The 22,424-nt window shown below is 38.3% G+C and overlaps 1 protein-coding gene across 1 annotated transcript in view; it reads right to left on the minus strand.

The window, feature by feature from the left end:
• WRN (WRN RecQ like helicase) overlaps positions 1-22,424 on the minus strand; it is a 134,263-nt gene that overhangs the window by 34,415 nt on the left and 77,424 nt on the right. The window contains exons 18-22 of the mRNA XM_060136512.1: positions 20,237-20,424; positions 11,319-11,493; positions 7,343-7,524; positions 3,420-3,521; positions 3,042-3,134 (exon numbers count right to left, since the gene is read on the minus strand). Coding sequence (XP_059992495.1) covers positions 3,042-3,134; positions 3,420-3,521; positions 7,343-7,524; positions 11,319-11,493; positions 20,237-20,424 — 740 coding nt within the window. The remainder of the gene's footprint in view (positions 1-3,041; positions 3,135-3,419; positions 3,522-7,342; positions 7,525-11,318; positions 11,494-20,236; positions 20,425-22,424) is intronic.

Below are 22,424 nucleotides of genomic sequence, written 5' to 3' on the forward strand. Positions count from 1 at the left end.
AGGTTAATCCCTTGAGACCTTAGGGTTCTGAACAGAACCTAGACTCAATTAGCCATTAACTATGTGGGTCACGAAGTAAAAATGTTTGAGACACATTACTCTAATTGCTTGGTAAAGGCTTCTACATACTGCATGTCCAATAAATCAGACTTGTTACCATATTGACCAGATTTTCTACTGCTTCCTAATTTTTTGATTGCTTAACCTACCAATAACTAAAAATTATAATCAACCTCTCCTACTTTGATGGTGGAATTGTTGATTTCTTCCAGCTTTTCTGTCAGTCTGTGCTTTACATAGTTGTAGGGTTTTTAAGGTGCACAGAACAATTCTGTGCTCTTGGTGGAGGAACCATTTATCACTGCATAGAGACCATCTCCACCCCTAATAAAACTCCTTCTGTCTAACAGAATACAGCTGCCACATCTAGTATACGGTTCGCTCAACTACATACACCATTTGTATTTTATTTTTTCAATTAATATACAGTTAAATTGATTGTATGTCTGTGTGTGTGTGTTAAGGTCTACAAATTTAAACACATTCGTAGATTCTTCTAACCATCACCACAATCAGAACATGCAACAAATCCATCACTGCAAAATACTCCCTTATGCTATTCCTTTGTAATCACAACCTTGACCCCATCCCTCTAATCTCTGGCAACCACTAATCTTTTCTTCATCTCTACAGTGCAGTTTTATGTTTGAGAGAATATCACATAAATAGTAGAACTGGCATTATTTCTTCTTTTGGGGGGGGCAGAATTTGCCACTGAAATCACTTGGGCTAGGGAATTTTATTTTTGGAAGTTTTTAACAAGGATCCAATTTCTTCAACAGTGGTAGGATTATTCAGGTTATGTACTTCATTGTGAGTGAGGGGTTTTTTTTGTTTGTTTTTTTGTGTGTGTGTGTGAGTGAGTTTTATTAGTCTGAGGTTTTCAAGGAATTGGTCCATTTCACCTAAATTACTGAATGTATGTGCACTGAGTTATTCATAGTATTTCCTCATTATCCTTTTAATGTCTGTTGTGGCTAGAGTGAAATTCCCTCTCTCAGTTCTGATATTGGTAATCTGTGTCTCCTCGTCTTCTTTTTTTTTTTTCTTTTTAGAACTTTCTATCAGTTTTATTGACCTTTTCAAAGAATGAGCTTTTGAGTTCATTGGTTTTCTCCAATTGTTTTTGTTTTCTATTGATTTATGCTCTTATCTTTATTCTTTCCTTCCTTCTGCTTCCTTTTAGTTTTCTTTACCCCTATTTGCTAGTTTAAGGTGGAAGCTTAATTACTAATTTGAAACCCTTCTACTGTAAGTATTTAATGCTCTAATCTTCCCTGTCAGTATCACTTTAGCTGTACCCCATACATTTTGTATTTTCATTTCACTCAGTTCAAAATATTTTCTGATTTACCTTGAGACTTCCTCTTTGACTAATGGATTATTTAGTAGTGTGTTACTTAATTTCCAAGTGTTTGGAGACTTTCCTGTTATCTTTCTGCTGTTGATTTCTAGTTTCATTCCATTTTAGTTAGAAAATGTATTCTGTATAAATACAAATCTTTTAAATGTGTTAAGGTTTGTTTTATGATCCAGAATACAGTCTATTTTCATGAACATTCCATCTGCACCTGAAAAGAACGTGTATCTGCTGTTGTTAGGTGGAATGTTCTATAAAAGTCAATTAGACAGTCTGCTGACAGTCCTGTTCCATTTCTTCTATTTTCTTACTGATTTTCTGTCTACCAGCTCTATTAATTACTGAGAGATGCTGAAGTCACCAACTCTACTTACAGATTTCTCTATTTCTCCTTTCAATTCGGTCAGTTCTTTTCAAAGTATATACACATTTAGGATTAGGTGTTCTTGGATATAATGGTTATCTTTGTGTGTCAGCTTATGGTACCCAGTCATTTGGTCAAACACTAACCTAGATGTTGCTATAAAGGTATTTTGTAGATGGGATTAACATTTACAATCAGTTAACTTTAGGTAAAGGAGCTGACCCTTGATAATGTGAGTAGGTCTCATTCAATCAGATGAAGGCCTTAAAGAGCAAAGACTGAGGTTGGCTGGAGAACAAGGAATTGTGACTCAAAACTGTAATGTAGAAACCCTGCCCAACTTTCCAGCCTGCTAGGCTGCCTACAGATTTCAGACTTGCCAACCCCTACAACTGCATGAGCCAATACCTTAAAATTAACCTCTCTCCCTCTCTCATTATCTCTCTGTCTGTGTGTGTGCGTGTGCGTGTGTGTGTGTACACATATGTGCATGTATTGCTCTGGAGAACCCTGACTGATACATTGGTAAACTGACTCTTTTATCATCATGTAATGTCCTTCTTTATCCCTGCTAATATTCTTCCTCCAAAGTCTCCATTATCTGACATTAAAAGTAACAACTCCAGCTTTCTTTTGATTAATGTTTTCATGGTATACAGTTTTTATCTTTTTATTTTTAATCTACCTATATAATTATACCTATAGTGGATTTCTTGTGGACAGCATTTGGTTGGGTCATATTTTTAAACCAATTCTAACAACTTTTGCCTTTAAATGTTATTTTTTTTTTTTTTTTTTTTTTTTGCGGTACGCGGGCTTCTCACTGTTGTGGCCTCTCCCATTGCGGAGCACAGGCTCCGGACACACAGGCTCAGCGGCCATGGCTCACCGGCCCAGCCACTCCACGGCATGTGGGATCTTCCCAGACCAGGGCACGAACCCGTGTCCCCTGCATCAGCAGGGTCCTCAACCACTGCGCCACCAGGGAAGCCCTAAATGGTATTTTTAGATCATTTACATTTAATATAACTATTGATATGTTTAGATTTAGGTCTACCATTAATTGGTTTATCTATTTATAAAAGTAAAAGATTGTAATACTGTTTGCTTTGTCCTCTTTTTTAATAAATAAATTCATTATTTTGTTTTTAAAAAACTGCAATACATATCACTCAACAAAAATTCAATTAAAAATTATTTGCAAAGGAAGAGAAACAAAGACTTTTAGAATGTCCATCTAGAAGAAGGAAATGTTACCTGGACCTGCAATTATCACAGCAATTTTCAGTTCCCATAATTCCCACGGAGGCCTTTCGTAGCTGTTTGTCTTCAAAATGAGACAAGATGAGTCTACCCAAGAGAAAATTTTAAAATTAAATAAAAGAACAAAAACATACATGTTAAATTCATTGTTGAAAATAATGAGGTGAAATCAACATTAATTGATTCAGCTGAGACCTCATTATTTGGCTTCAGTTTACTGAGGCACAAAGCAGGTTGCCTTAAAAATTCAGCACATATGTTAACACCATCAAATATCTTTTAAATACTTCTAATTACTTTGCAAAACTTTTTCCTTAAGAATATTATCTATAAATCCTTGTTATTAACTGATATAAAGTAAATAATACTTACTGTCGCCTACACATTCTGGAATTAAGATATTTATCCATCTTTGCCATCATCTTTAATTTGTATAATCGAAACTTTTCATTGCATATTTCACTAAGGAGGCGCCTGTCAATTAAAAGTACCACAGTACTATTAAAATTGTATTAGTTTTATTTCATTTATTTATTCCTGTTTATTTTTCATAGTCTATAACATCCACAGTGCTAACAAGATAAAGAACATTTCTATCATCTCAGCAAGTTATTGTGTCCCTTCCCAGTCAATGCCCCCATAAGAGGCAAGCATTTTTCTGATTTTTATGAAAATTACTTTTGAAAGAATTCTACCCATGTCCAAGCATCAATTTTTTAGCTGCCTATGAAAAACTGTTAAAACCCTAAAGTTCTTCATTTTGACTTATATGCTACTTGCTTTTTTGGCAATATTTCTACTATACGTGAATTTTTACCTTTTCCCAGTAAAAGGTTATTCTTTAAGTTATTTTATATGAGAAACTAAAGGCATCTAATCTATATAAGGAATACTGAAAAAGACTCATGATCTAAATATGAACCTTCATCACTTTAGCTCTTCAGAGAACTTCTCAGCCCTCTAAAAACTACCTCTTTGTATTATGGGGCATTATAGGACACTAATAAAATATCAGAATTAAGTTCCTTCCTCAAACAATTCTAACCATTTTTTCCCCCATAATACTGAATTTATATAAACTTTTTAAATAACACTAAATACATGGTTTTTTTTTTTAAGTTAATGCTGCTATACCTCATCCTGACTGTTAATTCTACTCTCCTGTTAAGAAATTCCATGACTATCATACATCAGATGATGATAATGTTCCAAATAGTCTTTGTATATCTTTCTGAGAATAAAGAAAAATCTGAGTTGAATAGGTTTCAAATATTTCAAAAGAAAATAATTTATCCACAAGATCTAAGTGATAATACTGATCCTCATCACTCATGTTTTGACTGTACAGCTTTCTAACTGATAAAAATACCTCTGTACAATTCTCAAGGATGACACCCACAGGGAATCCAGTTAAGTGAGCTCTGGAAAGTCTGGACACACAAATGATCTCTTATTCAAAAACATTCTTATCATTTGACACCACCAACCACCATGCCTTTCCATGTAATTTCCCTAAAAAGTCTCTTCCAACGATTGACTCTAGTTCCTAGGTCAACCATCTAACCTCATAATTCCTAGCTCATGGGCTAAATATTAGTTCCTTTTTTTGCTCTGTTTTGTTTGTTTAGCTCACCTCTTTCTCCTCAGATAGAAAGAACAAAGGAAACAATGCCCACACTCTGAGAGCTAGAGCTTCCCTTATGTTTGGTTCCCACGATCTACATTTAACTAATCTCATCAGTTTCAGTAACAAATTGAAGAAAATAAAGTAACAAGTCTCTAACAACAAATCAAATGAATATTTATTCTTCTTTTAGGACCATCAAAATCATTACAGTATAATATTCCACAGAATAAAAACAAGTTGAAAAAGAAGAAATATTCTAAAAACAATACCATAAATAGAAATCAGGTGGAGCCAGTGGAAGATTTGTTAAACTGAGATTAATTTGCAAATTATTCCCTTTAAACAAAGATTACAGTAACTATTGGGTTTGACTGTTTTAAATAATGGCAGGTGCAGACATTGAGACTTTGCCAATAAAAAATATAAAATTGCATATTTACGCTGATGATTGGACAAGTTTCTTCTCTCAGTCACAGGATTCTAGCATAAGACAGACTAAAAATTTTGTGAATTACAGTGATCTTTTGTGAATTACAGTGATCTTTTCATTTGAAAACCAGCTATTCCATTTATTCTAAAACTTTGTTTTTTCTAATAGAAGAGGTTTGTCACAAGGATGGCAGAGATCTGGGCCTCGATCCTTGCTGAAATTTTTTTTAATGCTGATTAGCCCTATAGTTTTATTTCCTTTAATATGGATGCAAAGAACAACCTGTCTGTACTAAAGATTCAAGAGTGGATTTCCTGGCACCACTATTTGATTACTAATCACTGTTACTCCCTGTTAAATCTTAATGAGATAACCATTTAAAATATCTTTTGAGACTCAGATACACAGGAACTATATCTATTGATGAACCTGCCAAGCCACAATATAAAACTTGGGCTGTCAAGTCTTCAGCATCTTTAACACAATGCACAAATAAAATCAGAACTGGTAGGAATCAACTTATGTTTGATGCAATCCCAAATTTAATTGTAGCATGCAGAGCTGTGTTCTATCCCAATTATTTAAAATTAGTTTATAAAAAGCTTCACATAGACACCAGTGTCAAAAGGAAAATAATAATTGTTCTTCTTAAGAAGATGGTTTATTGACTGTATGTTAAGAAACAAAAGTTAGTGACTACTCTTAAAAGAAGCTTAAAATATATAGCAAACATTGTTACCTAATTAATCCCTATTCTTCTTTCATATCTCAAGTTAACCCATTACTTCCTCAAGGAAGCCTTATCTGACCTTTATAACTTGGTAAAACACACACCCATAATATACTCACTACTCAATGCAATTTCCTTCATAGCACTTAACACAGTTTTAATTTTATACAAATTTGCATGATCCTTTTCAAAAAATCGTTTGGTTATTCAAATTTTCAAACACAAAAGAGCAGTAAAATGAACACTATGTATCCACGGTTGTATGATTCTGTGACTAAGACCTGCTATTCCCATTATACAGTAAACTCTATAAAAACAGGTACTATATCTGCTTTTATTTACCATTGGATCCCCGGCACAAAGCATAATGCTTGGAACATAGTGAGTACTCCAAAAAAAATTGTTGAGTAATAAATAAAAACAAAAACTGTATTAGATAGCCACTTTCATCATTTTAATAAGATGGGCTAATAGGTCCATCCAAGAGCTCAACTTATGTAGCTATATGGAGGTGCATTCTGAAAACACCTCATCTCGGCAGGCCCATCAGTTACCACGTATAGGTTTTTTTTTCTTCAATTTTTTATTCTTATGGATGAAGAAAGAAGTTGGTAAACCTGCCCCTAAAACTTTGCAAGATGAAGTTTTCCTTTCAATATCAATCTCACAGAACGTAAGTGCCAACAAGATACCTGTTTAGTACTTAAGTGGAATGGTTTTCCTGTATCTAGACACTAAGTACAATATTTTTTTCCATGGCAGTCAGTCAGTACAGGGCAACATGATCATTCACACACTGCCAAGGAGAGCTGGCATGCTCTCCTAGAACTAACAAAGGAAATAAAAATGGTAATTAGAGACAAACTGGGATTGATAGAAGTCATTTAGAATAAGCACCATGGCAGCATGAGAAGAAAAAAATAAAAACAAAATAAATGGTATCTAAAGTAACTATGGCTGAAGACATATCAAAACTTGAGAGAACCTGAGGAGAAAAACAGCTCATCGATGAACAATATTAAAAAGTGTTCCACAGGGCTTCCCTGGTGGCGCAGTGGTTGAGAGTCCGCCTGCCGATGCAGGGGACACGGGTTCGTGCCCCGGTCCGGGAAGATCCCACATGCCGCGGAGCAGCTGGGCCCGTGAGCCATGGCCGCCGAGCCTGTGCGTCCGGAGCCTGTGCTCCGCAACGGGAGAGGCCACAGCAGTGAGAGGCCCACGTACCGCGAAAAAAAGAAGAAAAAAAGTGTTCCATAAGATCTACGTTACATTCCCAGTATAGTGCTGTTTTAGTTAACTCTTCACACTAAATGAGGTATAGAAGAAATTAGGTCATCTCCTCTGGGTAGCAACACACCACAAAGTTCTTCTTAGACGTCTTCTGTTTTCTTTTGGTTTTAAAGGCACTTATACATATTACTTTAAATTTTGAATGTTGTCTCAAATACTTTCGAAGCTTATGTGGAAAGAAAGAAATCTGCAAGGGTGAAAGCAATAAATGTTTTTACCTATTTGTGTTAAGGTCTCCTGGAGCCCAAAGTACATGACAAGAACTTTGAAGTCCATCACGGCCAGCTCTACCGATCTCCTGGTAATATGATTCCATTTCCTTAGGAGCACCGTAATGAATGACTTGGCGAATGTCAGCTTTATTAATGCCCATTCCAAAAGCTATGGTAGCTATTACACACTGAGAATAAAATAACAACATAGTTTGACAATCATTTAGCAGAACTAAAACCTTACATGTTTACCTTTTGGTAAGAATAATTAGTTCATTAACTAATTAACTAAAGTCATGGCACGAAACTGAATTTAATATAATTTCAACCAATTGCTTATAGATTAAAAGATTATCTGCCCAATTTACAGGTTAAGGAATGGTGACCATAAAATAGGATTTGTTCCCTCTCTATTAAAAGAAGCAAATAAAGTGGTTTCTCTGAATGCACATGAGTACAAGACAGAAAAGAGGCTCTTAAACTATTTATTATATTAAATGAGCCTTTGGGATAATATTATGAAGTTTCAAGACTGCATAGTATCTTAATATTTTCTAGCATTATTCTAAGGTAGAAGGAAGCTTCTCATTAAAGATGGCAGAATGAATCATGAATTTATCTCTGCATATTTAAAAGGATAAAATTGGTAGAATATCTAATATGAATGAGTATACCAAGATCGGATTTACATGACTAGGGGAAATCTTAGGGAAAAATTAGTGGTAAGCACCAAAAAAACTACACAAATTTTTTTTAAAGTATTAATAATAAGAATACAAAATATGTACAAGTAACTGTAAATATACTACATGTCTTACAGATAAAAAGCATTTATAGAGAATACATAAATATATAATATTTGAATATATATACTGATCTAACCAAAATTATGGTATTAATATTGGAAGTGAAGGGGGTAGAAACTTCTGGATGGGGTGAGAAGGGCAGGAAGGGATGTGAAAGAGCTACACCTTCATCTTTCATAGCAGGGAAACAGAGATAATGCCTAAATCTCATAAGCAAATAAATAAATAAACTAAGTAGCAGCAGTATAAGCAAATTATTGTAAGATACAGCGGCAAACACCAAAAGACTAAGCTAAAAGAGATGAGAGTAGGAAAAAGAAGCAGGGAAAGAATGAGGGGCTGACGCTTTTCATTGTAAGCACTGGAGAACGATTTGGTTTGTTAAACTATGTGTGTGTATAACTGATAAATATTAAAGTGCCATTTTTAAAAATGTGTTAAGATGCACCAAGAGTAGAAAAAAGAGGAAGGGAGGGAGGGAGGACAAATAAAGGGAAGTATGAGAAAGATGAAAGAAAAATAAATCTAGGGATGGAAATAATATTAAAAAAAAAGCTCTGAGTGAATAAAACTAGACAGTTTTGCTGTATTTAAGAGTAAATAAGCAATATAATAATGCCAACTTTTCTTTTTTAAAATGTTATTTCTTATTCAATTTTTTCCAGCTTTATTGAGATATAACTGAAATATAACACTATGTAAGTTTAAAATATATAACATGATGATTTGATGTACGTATATACTGCGACATGATTACCTCAGTAAAGTTACTTAACACCTCCATCACCTCACATGATTACTGTGTGTGTATGTATCTGTGTCTGTGTGTATATGTGTATTTGTATGATGAGAACTTTTAAGATCTAATTTTCATCATATGATACTTTTAGATGAGATCAACCTATTCTGCAGACATGATTTTCAAAATATCCTCATAGACGCTCAGGTGTAAATGAAGATATTTTATCCAATAATTTATTCATAACCTCATTCCAGACAGGAAAGGAATTCAGGCCATCTTGAAAAGGCAAATAAAATACAAAAGGACATAAAACTAAAAGTCAGGATTAAAAGAATGAATGGTCACAAACTCAAAATGCAAATCTACATCCAAATGTGGTTAGATTTGGTTATGAATAATAGGAAAGAAAAAAAATCTTGTCTCCCTCATATCTTTGGGAGATGTTTCTATCTAAATGAATAATTAGTAATACACCAAGATAGAAGAAACAACTGGTCAATTATTGGCTCTCGATTGTTAAGATTCAATAAGCAGCAGCTAATAAATTTTATCTGATACTTTTCAAGCTCCAGAGATAACAGAATAAACATGTAAGCATTTAAGAATTTGGATAAAATCTCTACTCCAGGCAGTTGTGATAGCTGTTCCTAACTTTGGAAAGAAGAGGAAGAAAGAGAACAGATGCCTTCAGGCAGGTATGCATTGCATCATGACAATGCACAGTGAACTGCATAGACAGAGATCTAGATACAGAGGAAACTGATGACCTATTTGACAGAAAATGCAAAGCAGAAGTTAAGTTCTTCTCAATTTGAGATGACTAGTCCAGGCTTATAGCGACAGGGTGTGGAAATGATGTTGATGGTGTTGATTTAAACCTGCTCACATGGCTTGAATTTAAATCTTCCCAAATAATCTGTATGACACCCACTGAAACAGGATTCCAGTCATTTTATGAATCTCAGCCGTAACACTTTACAATAATTTCATCAATACCCTTCCTTTCTTCAGTTTTTCTCCTTCAGATCAGTCCTACTTGGTGCTCCCAGTCTAATGTTTCTATAATACTATTACCTTGCTCAAAAATATAGAGTAGTCTGTCACAGTGGTTTCCAAATTCTGTTCTGCAGAACTTTGAGGATTCTAAAATACCCCCAGGGACTGACTTGGAGATAGGGAAGCTCTTGGACCCCTTCATCCGTCACATCAACTTCAACAAGAATGATTCCACTTTAATCTGTTTTACCTATTAGATAAAATTTCATTTAAATAAAGAATTCTACGGCTAAAGTAGTCTGGAAAAACTAGAGAAACTTCACACCAATCCCAGCTTGCCTCTTTGCAAGTTTTAAGACCCTCTACAACCTGGCCAAACAACCCATTCAACTCTTTTCCTACGAGTCTCCACCATTCCTCCCTGCCTTCTTACCTATACTTTGTGCCCTTCCTACTCCATACTCCCTTCTTCTCCAACCATTGCAAACTACTCACCATTTCCTGAACCCAGTACGCTCTCTCATATCACAGTGCCTTTGCACATGCCAGTCCTTCTTCCTGGAATTCTATAACCTATTCCTTTTCCCTCATCACCTCCTGGCCTTGCATACTTGACAAACTGTTATTCACTTGTTCAGATTCTATTCGGATTGCTTCTTCCTGGGTGAACCAACCCCATTACACGACCTAACTTAACAGCCAGCATTCCCTCCCCTGTGCACCTCAACACTATTCTATGTACAGGCTGCCATTTACACTAGCCTGCAATAGTTTTCTTACATATCTATCTCCCACATTATATACTGATTCTATCAGAGTGACTGCTTTATGCTCATCAGAAAGAAGGTATTCAAATGTATATGTATGAATAAATCACTTGGCTGTACACCTGAAATGTTTTTATATACCATTTTGTTTTTTGATTTTTTTAAACGAAAAATGAATATTTTTCACGATTAGACTTAAATTATGAAATTCAATTCCAACTTTAAAGAAATTTTTTCATTAATTTTTTTATTGGAGTATAGTTGACTTACAATTTTGTGTTAGTTTCTGCTGTACAGCAAAGTGAGTCAGTTATACATATATGTATATCCACTCTTTTTTAGATTCTATTCCCATATAGGTCATTACAGAGTATTGAATAGAGTTCCCTGTGCTACACAGTAGGTTCTTATTAGTTATCTATTTTATATATAGTATGAAATTAACAACACTGTAAATCAACTATACTCTAATATAAAATAAAATTTAAATTAAAAAAATTTAAAACATTTTTAACTAAAAAAAAAAATAAAAAAAAAAAAGTTGATTGTCCCTCCTGGAAAGAAAAGGAGAAGAAGAAGAAGGTATTCAATAAAGATCTTGTAAATAAATATTAGAGAAATATCTGTTTCCACTATGGGGAACAGACAGTAATGATGATCCATCTTCACACCTGAATTTCATCTCTCATGAACCTATGATGAACTTGTCTCCTTAAGTTAATACTCAGTCCTGCATGGTATGTTCCACAGGCTAACTTCAGTTTCTTAAGTTCAGCTGTAACTCGTTCTGTCATTCTTCTAGAAGGACAGTAGATGATAGCTGGACCTTCAAATTCCCAAGCAGAACTAAAGAAAAAGAAGAGCAAAAGGACAAACATATACATATAGGCTTCAGACCAGTTTGAGTTTTACCTAATTTAATTTTCCCTTTCTTTTTAAAATTTTAATATAATTTCATTTTAATTTAGTTTTTAAACTTTAATTTTCCTTTCAGTAAAAAACTAAAAGGAGAAAGCATATAAAAAACAATGACATATTTAACAGATACCTGAAACATTTTAGACACTCAAACGTGGAAATAAATTATATTAAACCCAAACACCTCTGACTTCACTTTTTTGTTCAAATTAAAACCAGAGACAAGTTTATTTATTGAAGCAGAAGTCTTGCTAAAAACCTGTAAACTAATGGAAACGCAATTACTGTCCTTTGGAATTGTAAAGCACTAGATTAACAATCAGTCTTCATTTATATAAGAAATGTAATGTTTACATAGGAGAAGGAATAAAATTTATATTATTCTTATGCCCTCTTATGATCGTAAAATTGAATTTCTAAATCTGTTTACTAAAAAAGCAAGAACTTTCATGCAATAGTAAAAGATCATTTTTATAGTTCAAGGAAGTATTTACTAGTAACTTGAGACTATATGACCATAACAGAAAATAACATCTGTTATAAAGCCTGTTTTAGAAATTTGCGCTTACTTATTAAAAGTATAAATAATGATTTCCATAGAACATTTATTTAATTCCTCAACATATTCATTTATGTAAATACATTCATTTATGCTGACCTAACCAATATAAAAAGAATATACTATTTAGATTTAGGAGAAGTTATTTTATTTAATTTTTAATGTGCATAACCTGTGATACAATTTTAGGAATCTATTTTACAAACACACACATCTGCTAAAAGATACATATACACAAATATTCACAACTATAATAGTGAAAAATAATCTAAATGTTCATGATCATATACATTCATACTACAAAATGTGAAGTAAATATTTAAAAATTAAATGTATATAAAACCTTTAAGAAGGACTATGGTAAAAGCCACTGAGAACTTAGAGGGGAAAAATGAGACAGTAATTTTACTCTACGAGTCTTACTGAATAATCTACTCAAAGCAATTTTTGAGAGTGACCAAATGGACTTCCATGTCAAAAATTCATAGTAGATAACTCCATAGAGTGAAAAAAAATGCAAATTATCTTTTTAATGTATAAGAATCTCATTTAAAAAACATTTTTCAAAGAAGGAAAAATTGTGCACCAAAATGTGAATACTGTATAACATCCTAAACATTAAACATAATATATAGAAAGATAGCAGCAATACTTTATATAACAGGAGAAAATTGCAGAAAAGACTGACATACTATAGCAAACTAACAACAATAACAACAACAACTGGGAACACATATTTGCTCAGTACAAAGAACAGACACCTAAAACGCTAAATGCAAAAATACCAACAGTAATAATAACTGAGGAATGGGACTGGAAAAAAAATCTACGTACTCTTCAATTTACATGCATCTGTATTGTTCAAATTGATACAAACAATATGGATCACTTTTTACATTAAAAAAAGCAGAAAATACAAAAATCTGAACTTATAGAGCAGAAAAATCAAAGCAGTAAAAATTCCTATTGATTACAGCAGTGAAATGGCTGGTAAAAGGACTTTGCTCCTTGTCTTCTTTGAAGAAAGAATTCAGCAAAGAGACCAAGATTGTGAAGCAGATACAGCATTTATGAGAAGCAAAGTATATGCAGAAGAGCACATGGGCGAACTCGCACAGTTAGCTGCACCCAATAGGGGTGGCTTAGATCGCGTATATGGGGCAGTCTTCCAGGTTTTCCCTAGCCAATCATCTTGCTTGTGCCCATATTTGGCCTGACTCAGGTTCCTTCCTGGTCAGCTCGAAGGTTTCTGGGAGGTTGGCAGGACATATTATGGGGCTGGTGTCTCTTCCCTCCTTTGGCCCCTCCCCTAGAGTTGTGTTATCTGGAATTCCTTAGGGGACAACTGAGGACCTTCTCTACACATGTGATGGGCTGAGAAATCCCCTTGACCACAAGAATGAGGAAACTGTGGTCTCAGGGCCCAATGCTCCTCCTGGCATCTTATCTCAAAGTGACAGCAGAAGACTGGCTGCAGCTGCTCAGCCTGGGGCCCATCTATCGCCTACCTCAAATCCCGTCTGAGAGGTGTGGACCCCAAGGAATCTTTACTGGGAAGATGAAGGGGGATGGTCCTTCTGTAGTTTCTTCAGGCTGCCATTGGGCTCATGGACCCTACCTAACTGGTGCCGTGGAACTCTCACTCTGCCTTGTCAAGGGACCCCAGAAAGGCTTCTGCTGTTATCCCAGCAGGATCTCTTTCAGGGAGTGGCTGGAATCCCTGCATCACCATCATCTTGACATGGAATTGCTGCAAGCTGGAAGAAACAAACTTAACAAGCAGATTAAAAAGGCAGGGGCCAAAGATCAGTAAAAGGACTATTGCAACTAGAGGCCCAAATAGGGGTAAGAACAAGGTTACACTTGGTAACACTCCTCTGACTGCATCCAGATAGAGTCAGTGCTTGGGTATCTCTGTCCGAAGGAATGAAGCCATCTGGCATGGTCATATATTTTCTTGATGTCCTCTTCTACTAGCTCAGTGGTGTTGATGTGGGTACATCATGTCTTACTAATAACTGCAAATACCCCTCTCTGTTCAGCCAGAACAAAGTCCAAAACCAGTCTGTTATCCATCAGTACATCAGCTGAGGAACTAACAGACAACGAAAGTTTGGAAAGTGCATTCCCTGTGGACCTACTCAGAGCTGACAAGGTTATCCAAAAGTCTGCGGAGCACTGCTTCATGGTAAGCAAAGCCTTCCCAAGGGGACGCCAACCCAATAGCAGCTCCAGTCCCTGCCAAAATGAGGCCAATTGCCCTTTTGCCCCAGGGGTGGGTGATATTATGGAAGATAATACCTAGGTTCCTTTGATTACTCAGTTGGCCTAACATACACTGTCCCGTAAACAGAGCACTGTCCATACAAGGAAAGGCTACAGCTAATCCCGGGAAAGGGAAAGAGGGATTGGGGTTGTTCTGATGAGGCAATGGGTTTATGTCTAGACCACAAAGGAACAGATATCCAGAAGGGGCACATGCCTGACGCACTGTTGTAGAATTAAACCAATTCTCTAGAGAGCCTGCCCAAGAGGGGATCCCGTTACAGCTTGGGGAGGGAGGCCCACCATTATATGAGGGGGCATGAGGGGTGGGGACCCTTCCGTAGGCCTTGGGTTGGGGGGGGGGGCCTACATTACGCTCCAGACACTTGGTGTTTTTCCTGCCCAGTAAGTACATATCCCATCTGGGCTTTGTCCTTGTTTTTTAGTCTTTGATTGTATTTGTGGTGAGGGCACCAATGGGTGAGATTTCCACCTGTATATTTTTCAGGGCAGGTGAGAACAATTAAATTGTGGAGTAACAGAAGCTTTGATCAGATTCTGAAGGTTCTCCACTGCAAGTTTTCATGCTGGTTGCATAGGGGCAGTGGCAGCAAGACAAGCTAGTCTTATTGCAATTTAAAATAAGTGTGTGGTTCTCATCAGATATATTGACGCGAGGGGTTAAGGTCTAAGCATGGAAGCTGCGCTAGGGACAGAATACGAACTTTAAGAGTAGGGTTAGAAGGACTCTCAGTAAGGTAAGGTCGTCACTGCTAGGTGTAAAGATTAGCTTGTTTTTAACCCATAGGCATCACTCTGAGGATGGAGATGACAGATCCAGCACTGGGGTAGATTTTATCCCTGAGCTATAATTCTTGAGAGATTTACTACTGCTTTGGATTCCCATTCCCCTGATGTGGATCCCCAAAAGAGGGAGAGAAAAGTTAGGGTGATTGATAACTTCATAATGGCATCAATCAGCGTTTTAATTTCGGAAGTAACCAGATAGCAAATAGCAAAGAAACATCAAAAGAAATCATATAGTAAACGAAAGCCCACTAGCAATTATGGAGTCCCAGCCTACCATCACTTATCTTGTTTCTGTCACCCGGAGAGTCCCAAAGGAATCAATGTCAAAGCGAGAGTTTACTTATCAATGCGGTTGTCATTGGCTCGGGGATCACCTCCTAGAAGGGGTATTTGAGGGTTTTGGGTAGGTTCACAGGGATAGCTGGGATATATGTCTTCGGGTTCCTGTAACATATCAGTGGAGGCAGGTTTAATCCTGGACAGACGGACCCAACTCGTGAGTCCCTGGAGCTTAACTGCTGTAGGGGTGCTCAGCAGGACTTGTTAAGGACCCTTCCACTTTGGGAGTAGCTGGGCGCCGGGGGACTCATTCTTTCAGGTCTTTAAAAGCACCCAGTCCCCAGATTTACAATGGAGTGACTGGGGCTGTTATCTGGGAGAGCTGGGTTCTGTTTCCATGTTCTTTTATGGCCATTTGGACCTGGCCCAGGTTTATAATGTATTTAAGATGGGCTTGGTTTCTGGGTCAGTTAGCATGTCCAGGGTGAGGAGTGGCCTTCCATGTGTCATTTCAAAGGGACTCAACTTAATAGCTGTTTTAGGGGTTGCCCTGACCCTTAGGAGAGCTATTGGCAGCAGGCAGTACCACGGTTCTGGTGTTTCCTGACAGAGTTTGCCCACGGTTTTCTTTAGGGTATGACTGGCCTGCTCTGCCTTCCCTGAGGATGGAGGTCTCCAGGATGAATGCAGGTGGGATCTGATTCCTAAGGCCTGTGAGAGCTGCTGGGTAACCCTGGCTTTGAATGAGGATCCACTGTCACTCTGGAGGTGGCGGGGTAACCTGAACCTAGGAGTGATTTCTTTTATTGATAGAAGTGTTCTAGCCACTTTGGTTGCCTTTTCCGTCCTACTGGGGAAGGCCTCTGCCCATCCGGTGAAAGTGTCTTTAAATACTAATAAGTATTTGAAGCCTTGGAAAGAGGGCACCCGACTGAAACCCATTTGCCAGTCCTCTCCTGGGTAAGTCCCACGTCACTGGGCTGGGCTAACAAGAGGGGGAGGGGGTGCGGCTTGAGGCTGCCTCCGGATTATGGGTGGTACAGAGGGCGCAGGCTCCAGTAACCCTTCTGATTGTCCCTGGGAGCCCTTTCCTGTAAAAAGCTGGAAAGCCACAGCAGACATGGCATCCCTCCCCAGATGGAGGAATCATGTGGCCCTTTAATAATTTTCCATTGGTCAGAAAGAGGTACGAGCAATTTTTGATCTATGTGCCACCAGCCATCTATTCCCTTAGTTCCCCCTTGGTCTCGTGGCCAGGTCTCTTCGGAAGTTGAGTATCTGGGTACAATGTTAGAAGGGGCAAGGGATGGGATCAATGCCATTTCTGTTGTGGGTATCAGGGCTGCTTTCTTGGCTTCCCGATCTGCCCTGTTGTTCCCTTGGGTAATTTGAGAAATTCCATTTTCGTGTCCGCGGCAGTAAATGACTGCTACTTGTCTGGGTTTTTGAACCGCTTCTATGAGATGTAGGCTCTCAATCCCATATTTTATAGGGGAATTTTTGGCCTTCAAAAGTCCTCTTTTGGGCTTCCCTGGTGGTGCAGTGGTTGGGAGTCCGTCTGACGATGCAGGGGACGCGGGTTCGTGCCCCAGTCTGGGAGGATCCCACGTGCCAAGAAGAGGCTAGGCCCGTGAGCCATGGCCGCTGAGCCTGCGCGTCTGGAGCCTGTGCTCCGCAAGGGGAGAGGCCACAGCAGTGAGAGGCCCGCGTACCAAAAAAAAAAAAAAAAGTCCTCTTTCCTTCCAGATAGCTATGTGGGCATGCAGAACAGGTAAGGCATATTTTGAGTCTGTGTATATATTTACAATTTTTCCTTCCCCTAGGGTTAAGGCTCGGGTTAGAGCTATCAGTTCAGCCTTCTGGGCTGAAGTGTTGGGTGGCAAAGGTTTCACTTCTGTGACACTGTGAGCGCTCATGATAGCATACCCTGCCCTCCTGACCCCGTCCTTAATAAAGCTACTGCTGTCAGTAAACCATTCTTCCTCAGGGTTTTCTATGGCTTGATCTGTTAGATTAAACCTACAGGCATAGACCTGGTCAAGGGTTTCGAGGCAGGAATATATTAGCTCTGGGCTGTCAGCAGGCATCCGTGTAGCTGGGTTGAGGGTGCAGCAAGTTTTGAGGGTTACCTCTGGGGAGTCGAGGAACAAAGGCTGGTACTTAGTAAAGCAGCCTCCAGTTAGCCAATGGTGGCCTTTGATCTCCAGGATCCCTTGTACTTGATGGGAGGTCTGGACTTCCAGTGGCTGTCCAAAGGTAAGCTTGTTAGCTTCTTCCTATAGAGCAGAGGCAGCTACTACCCGAAGGCAGCCAGGCCAACTTCTAGTTGTTGAAAAAATAGCTTATAAGCTGAGGAACTTCTCCAACTTCTGTTATTAGGACCCCCAGGGCTGAACCCTGCTTTTCAGCCACATTCAAGATGAATGGCTTTTTTCAACTGGGAAGACCCAGAGCAGGAGCTTTCGTGAGGGCCTGTTTGATACTATTAAAAGTTTTTTCCTGTTCCCCAGTCCAAAGTAATGGTTCTGTATCTGGGCCTTTAGTAGCTTCACACAGGGGCTTAGCCATTAGCCCAAATCCTGGGATCCAGATTCTGTAAAATCCTGCCATGCCTAAAAAGGTACAGAGATGTTTCTTTTGTCTTTGGAGCACTTAGGCCTAATATAGCTCGTTTTCTGTCTGGAGATAGTTGTCTACTTCCAAGGTTTATAATGTATCCCAGGTATTTAACTTCTTGCTTTGAGATTTGTGCCTTTTTCTGGGGACCTTGTAACCCCGGGTCCCAGGGAAATGAAGAATTTCAGTGGTGTTCTGATCTGAGGCCTCCACGGAGGGACTACATGTTAATATATCACCATCTACATACTGTAGAATAGCCCCTTCTTTTAGGTGTTATCTCCCTTAGTTCCTTTCCTAGGGCCTGGCGAACAAGTGTGGGCTGTCCCGAAGCCCCTGAGGCAGTACTGTCCAGGTGTGTTGCATCTGGCCCAAGTGGGAGTTAGTCCACTAGAAGGCAAACAGATATTGTGATGAGGGATGAACTAGGATGCAAAAGAAGGCATCCTTGAGGTTGAGCACAGTAAACCATTTGGCATCCTCAGGGACCTGGACTAATACGTTACAAGGATTGGCCATAAGGGGTTGTACACGAACCACAGCATCATTTACTGCTCTGAGGTCATGCACTATCCTATGTTCTCCATTTGGCTCAACAACTGGCATGATAGGGGTGTTACATAGAGACTGGCAGGGTACCAAGAGGCCATGTTTTAAGAAGTTATCTATGAGGACTTGTAACCCTTTTTTTGCTTCCAATCTTATGGGGTACTGTCTCTTGTTAGGGTAAGTGGCTTCTGGCTTAAAGCTAATTTTTACAGGTTGGGTGTTTCTGGCCCTCCCAGGGACTCCTTTGTCCCAAACTGGTTCACTGGTTGGAGAATATGGCTGGGAACAGGCCCTTGCTCTTCTTGTTGATCTGCCTTAGTCAGGGTCAAGATAAGGGGCTGCTTGGGGCCTCCTAACCGTAATATGGCCCCAAGGGAGCCCAGAAGGTCTCTCTCCAGTAGTGGCATAGGATACTTAGGGACAACCAAAAAGGCATGTGAGATCAAACACTGTTCAAATTGCCAAGTGAGAGCCCTAGTGAAGTAATGGGTGCGAGGCTTTCCGTCGACACCAGTCACTGTGCAGCTTTTAGAGGAAAGGGGTCCAGCGTGAGAATCAGGCCAGAGTATGTGGCTCTGATATCAATTTAAAAATTGATCTTCTTACCTGCCACATCAAGAACGACCCAGGGCTCCTTGATGGAGACAGATATCTCATGGGGGAGAGCTGCCAGAATCCCAGGGCCACCTCAGTTGCCCAGCACGGCCATCTCAGGAGTGGGGGCCCCTCTTCCCTGTCGGGACCAAAGGCAGTCCCATCTCCAATGACCAGTCTGCTTGCAGACTGGGCATGGCCTGGGGGGCTCCTCTGGCATTCACGGGCCCAGGGGCCGGTTGACTTGCATTTGAAGCATTCCCCCTTGTTGGTCTTACCTCCAGACTGATGGTTGAACCTTCTTGGCCCCTTTGGGTTGCCCTGAAGTTGCAAGGTAATTTCAACTTCAGCGGTGTGTCTGACAGCAAGGGCTATCAGTTTACCTTGCTTGAGCCTTGGCCTGCCTCAACTCACGCCAAGTTCTTTCCTCCTCCTCAGTTTGATCTCGATTATTAAATACCCCAAAGGCTACCTCTAGGAGTTTGGGCATAAGGGTTTGTGGGCCTAATTGTAACTTTTGGAGTTTTCACCTAATATCAGGGGCAGACTGTGTGATAAAATGTTGTCCTAGCAGGGACTGACCCTCGGGAATGGAGGGGTCTATGTTAGTAAATTTTCTAAAACCCTCCACAAGCCGTCCCTGAAAGAAGGTTGGGTTTTCTTCTTTCTCTTGGTTCACTTCCATGACCTTATCATAGTTGACTGGTTTTCTAATGCATTTTCTTATTCCTTCTAACAGGCATTGAACCACGTGGTTCCTGGCCCTCGTTCCCGCCAGGGACTTATAATCCCAAGGGGGATCCTGATTTGGGACTGCATCCCCACCCATATCATAAATGTTGGGTTGGTCCCTGGAGAGCTGGTCAGTGTGCCCCTGGGCTGCTGTCCAAATCCTTTGCTTCTTTCTCCTCATGGGTACAGCAGATAGATAGTACTATTTGGACATTTTTTAGAAAGAAGAAAATAGTTACTAAAATATATCAACCATGAAATTCTCACCTTGTCTTCTGGACAAGAAATTGCTTCAGATCCTGGAGGATGTTTCCTGTTTTTCGTCCAACTTCTAAATACAAGTTTGGTCGATCAAAACCAGTACAGGTAACGTGAGGATCCGTCAGTTTTAAGCAACGTACAATGTCTTCTCGGATTGAAGAACTTGCAGTAGCAGTCAGTGCAACAATTGGAACCTGAAATAAGTAAAAGTGATTTTTAACCAAGGGAAGAGCTCAATAATTCCCAACATCTACTGCCTCTTAGAAAGAGACTGGAAGACAATTACAGGAGGAACAGAGGAACAGGGTTAAAAATGCAACTCTAAAATTATTCTCTTTCAAAGAAGAGAAGAACACTTCTTTCATACTTGTTTCTCAGCCTTCTGAGAAATCATTCAAATAAAACACTAAATTCATAAGATTTCTAAATGCAATCTACCTTATTAAATTAAGTCCATTGATTAACTATCTACCTCTCCATTTATTATTTTTACATTTATATTAGTGCTGGTACAAATGAGGGGTATGTTATGTCTTATTTTTCATTAATCTATCATTCACAAGTTATAAACCCTTCATTCACTGAAAATCTACCTATACAAAGCCCAAGTCTTTTTTGTCTCCTATATTAAATATATTGGTCGATGGCTTTTCAGATCCATTGTAAAAGAAAAGGTCTCAGTGATCTGGATAACCTCTCACCAGTTTTAGTGGGTTAACCATGGCATAATATGTAAAAGAAAAAAGGAGAGAATGAAACATCTATTATTAACTGATTCCTTGAGCAACCGAGCCATGTTCTATTTTCAGTCTAGCGAAGACTTCTTGACTGCCTTAGCAGCCAAAGCAGGAGGCACAGCAGGTACCAGGAAAAACATGAGTGTGTGATCTTTCAGAAATTCTAAAGTGGGGTAACAACACACCTCCCATGAAACTAGATTTAATATTTCTGTCACTATTATCATAGGGAGTTCTAATCAACTATGCTATTATTTCATAATCAGAAAAATTGTTCCTATATCATTAGCTGCTCGATTTCCAAGATTACAACTTTCTTAATACTCTTTTTAGCTTATTACAAATGCAGTAAATAATATCCTCATAACATAGCTCTTCAGGTACATCTACCTCACAAATCAGTTTAAGCAATTATCGTACATACATGAAAATTTAAGTGCAATTTGTAAAAAAGCAATTACAGAATTTGAAAAACAAGATACAATTTATTAAAAACTATTTTTACAATCAATATAGCTTTGCTGAATTAAAAATTATCTCAAAGCTCATGTAAAAAAAATCAATTAAGTTTGGGAGTAATTTTTAAATGGGAAAAAATAATATCAAAATCAATGTGACCAGGTAATTGGCATTTTTGTATTCTCTATCTTTAAATTCTGTGAAATTATTTTAAAAATACCCCAAATTAACTTAATTGATTTTTGGCTTACAATCAGACTGTTCTCTGAATTTAGAGAGTGTCTGCCTAACAACTTATATATGAATATGCCAATTTATAAAGAAGTTAGTTTCTCTAATCGAGGCTTAATATATATGTATATAGCTGCTTTATGGCAAATAAAAATATCTATAGCAAATATATGGCTGAGAATAAGGAAAGTTTAAACACTGAAGTTCTTAGGACATGCATATTCTCACCCTCATAACAACAAAGACTTCCATCAATGTAAGTGCGTTACTCAAACAATTTACAAATGCACTAAAAAATGCTTGTTGTTTAACTGCATATACACATAAAGAAAGAAGTTTTCAGGATAGAGACTATAAGAAAAGAGGGCCTGGTTTGTTTCTAAGCAATATAATGTATGAGTGGATGAGCAATGCTTTTGTGAAAAGAAGGAAATAAGCACAAACCATAACACAGTTTGAACTAGTAGAAAAAAGCAGCACAGTGGTGTAAAAATCTCGTTTAGAATCAATTGTCTGAGTTCAAAGCCTGCCTTTGCCATTAACTAGATGTGAGATTTTGAGCTGTTTATTTTTTTTACACATATATATTTTTTTGGCCACACCGCACGGCTTGCAGGATCTTAGTTCCCTGACCAGGAATCGAACCCGTGCCCCCTTTGGTGGAAGCGCAGAGTCCTAACCAGTGGACTGCCAGGGAAGTCCCTTGAGCTGTTTATTTCACCCTCTGAACTTTGGTATCCTCATCTATAAGATGGCTGTAATAACAG

This window comes from Lagenorhynchus albirostris, chromosome 21 (genome assembly GCF_949774975.1).
Source record: "Lagenorhynchus albirostris chromosome 21, mLagAlb1.1, whole genome shotgun sequence".
NCBI classification, from domain to species: domain Eukaryota; kingdom Metazoa; phylum Chordata; class Mammalia; order Artiodactyla; family Delphinidae; genus Lagenorhynchus; species Lagenorhynchus albirostris.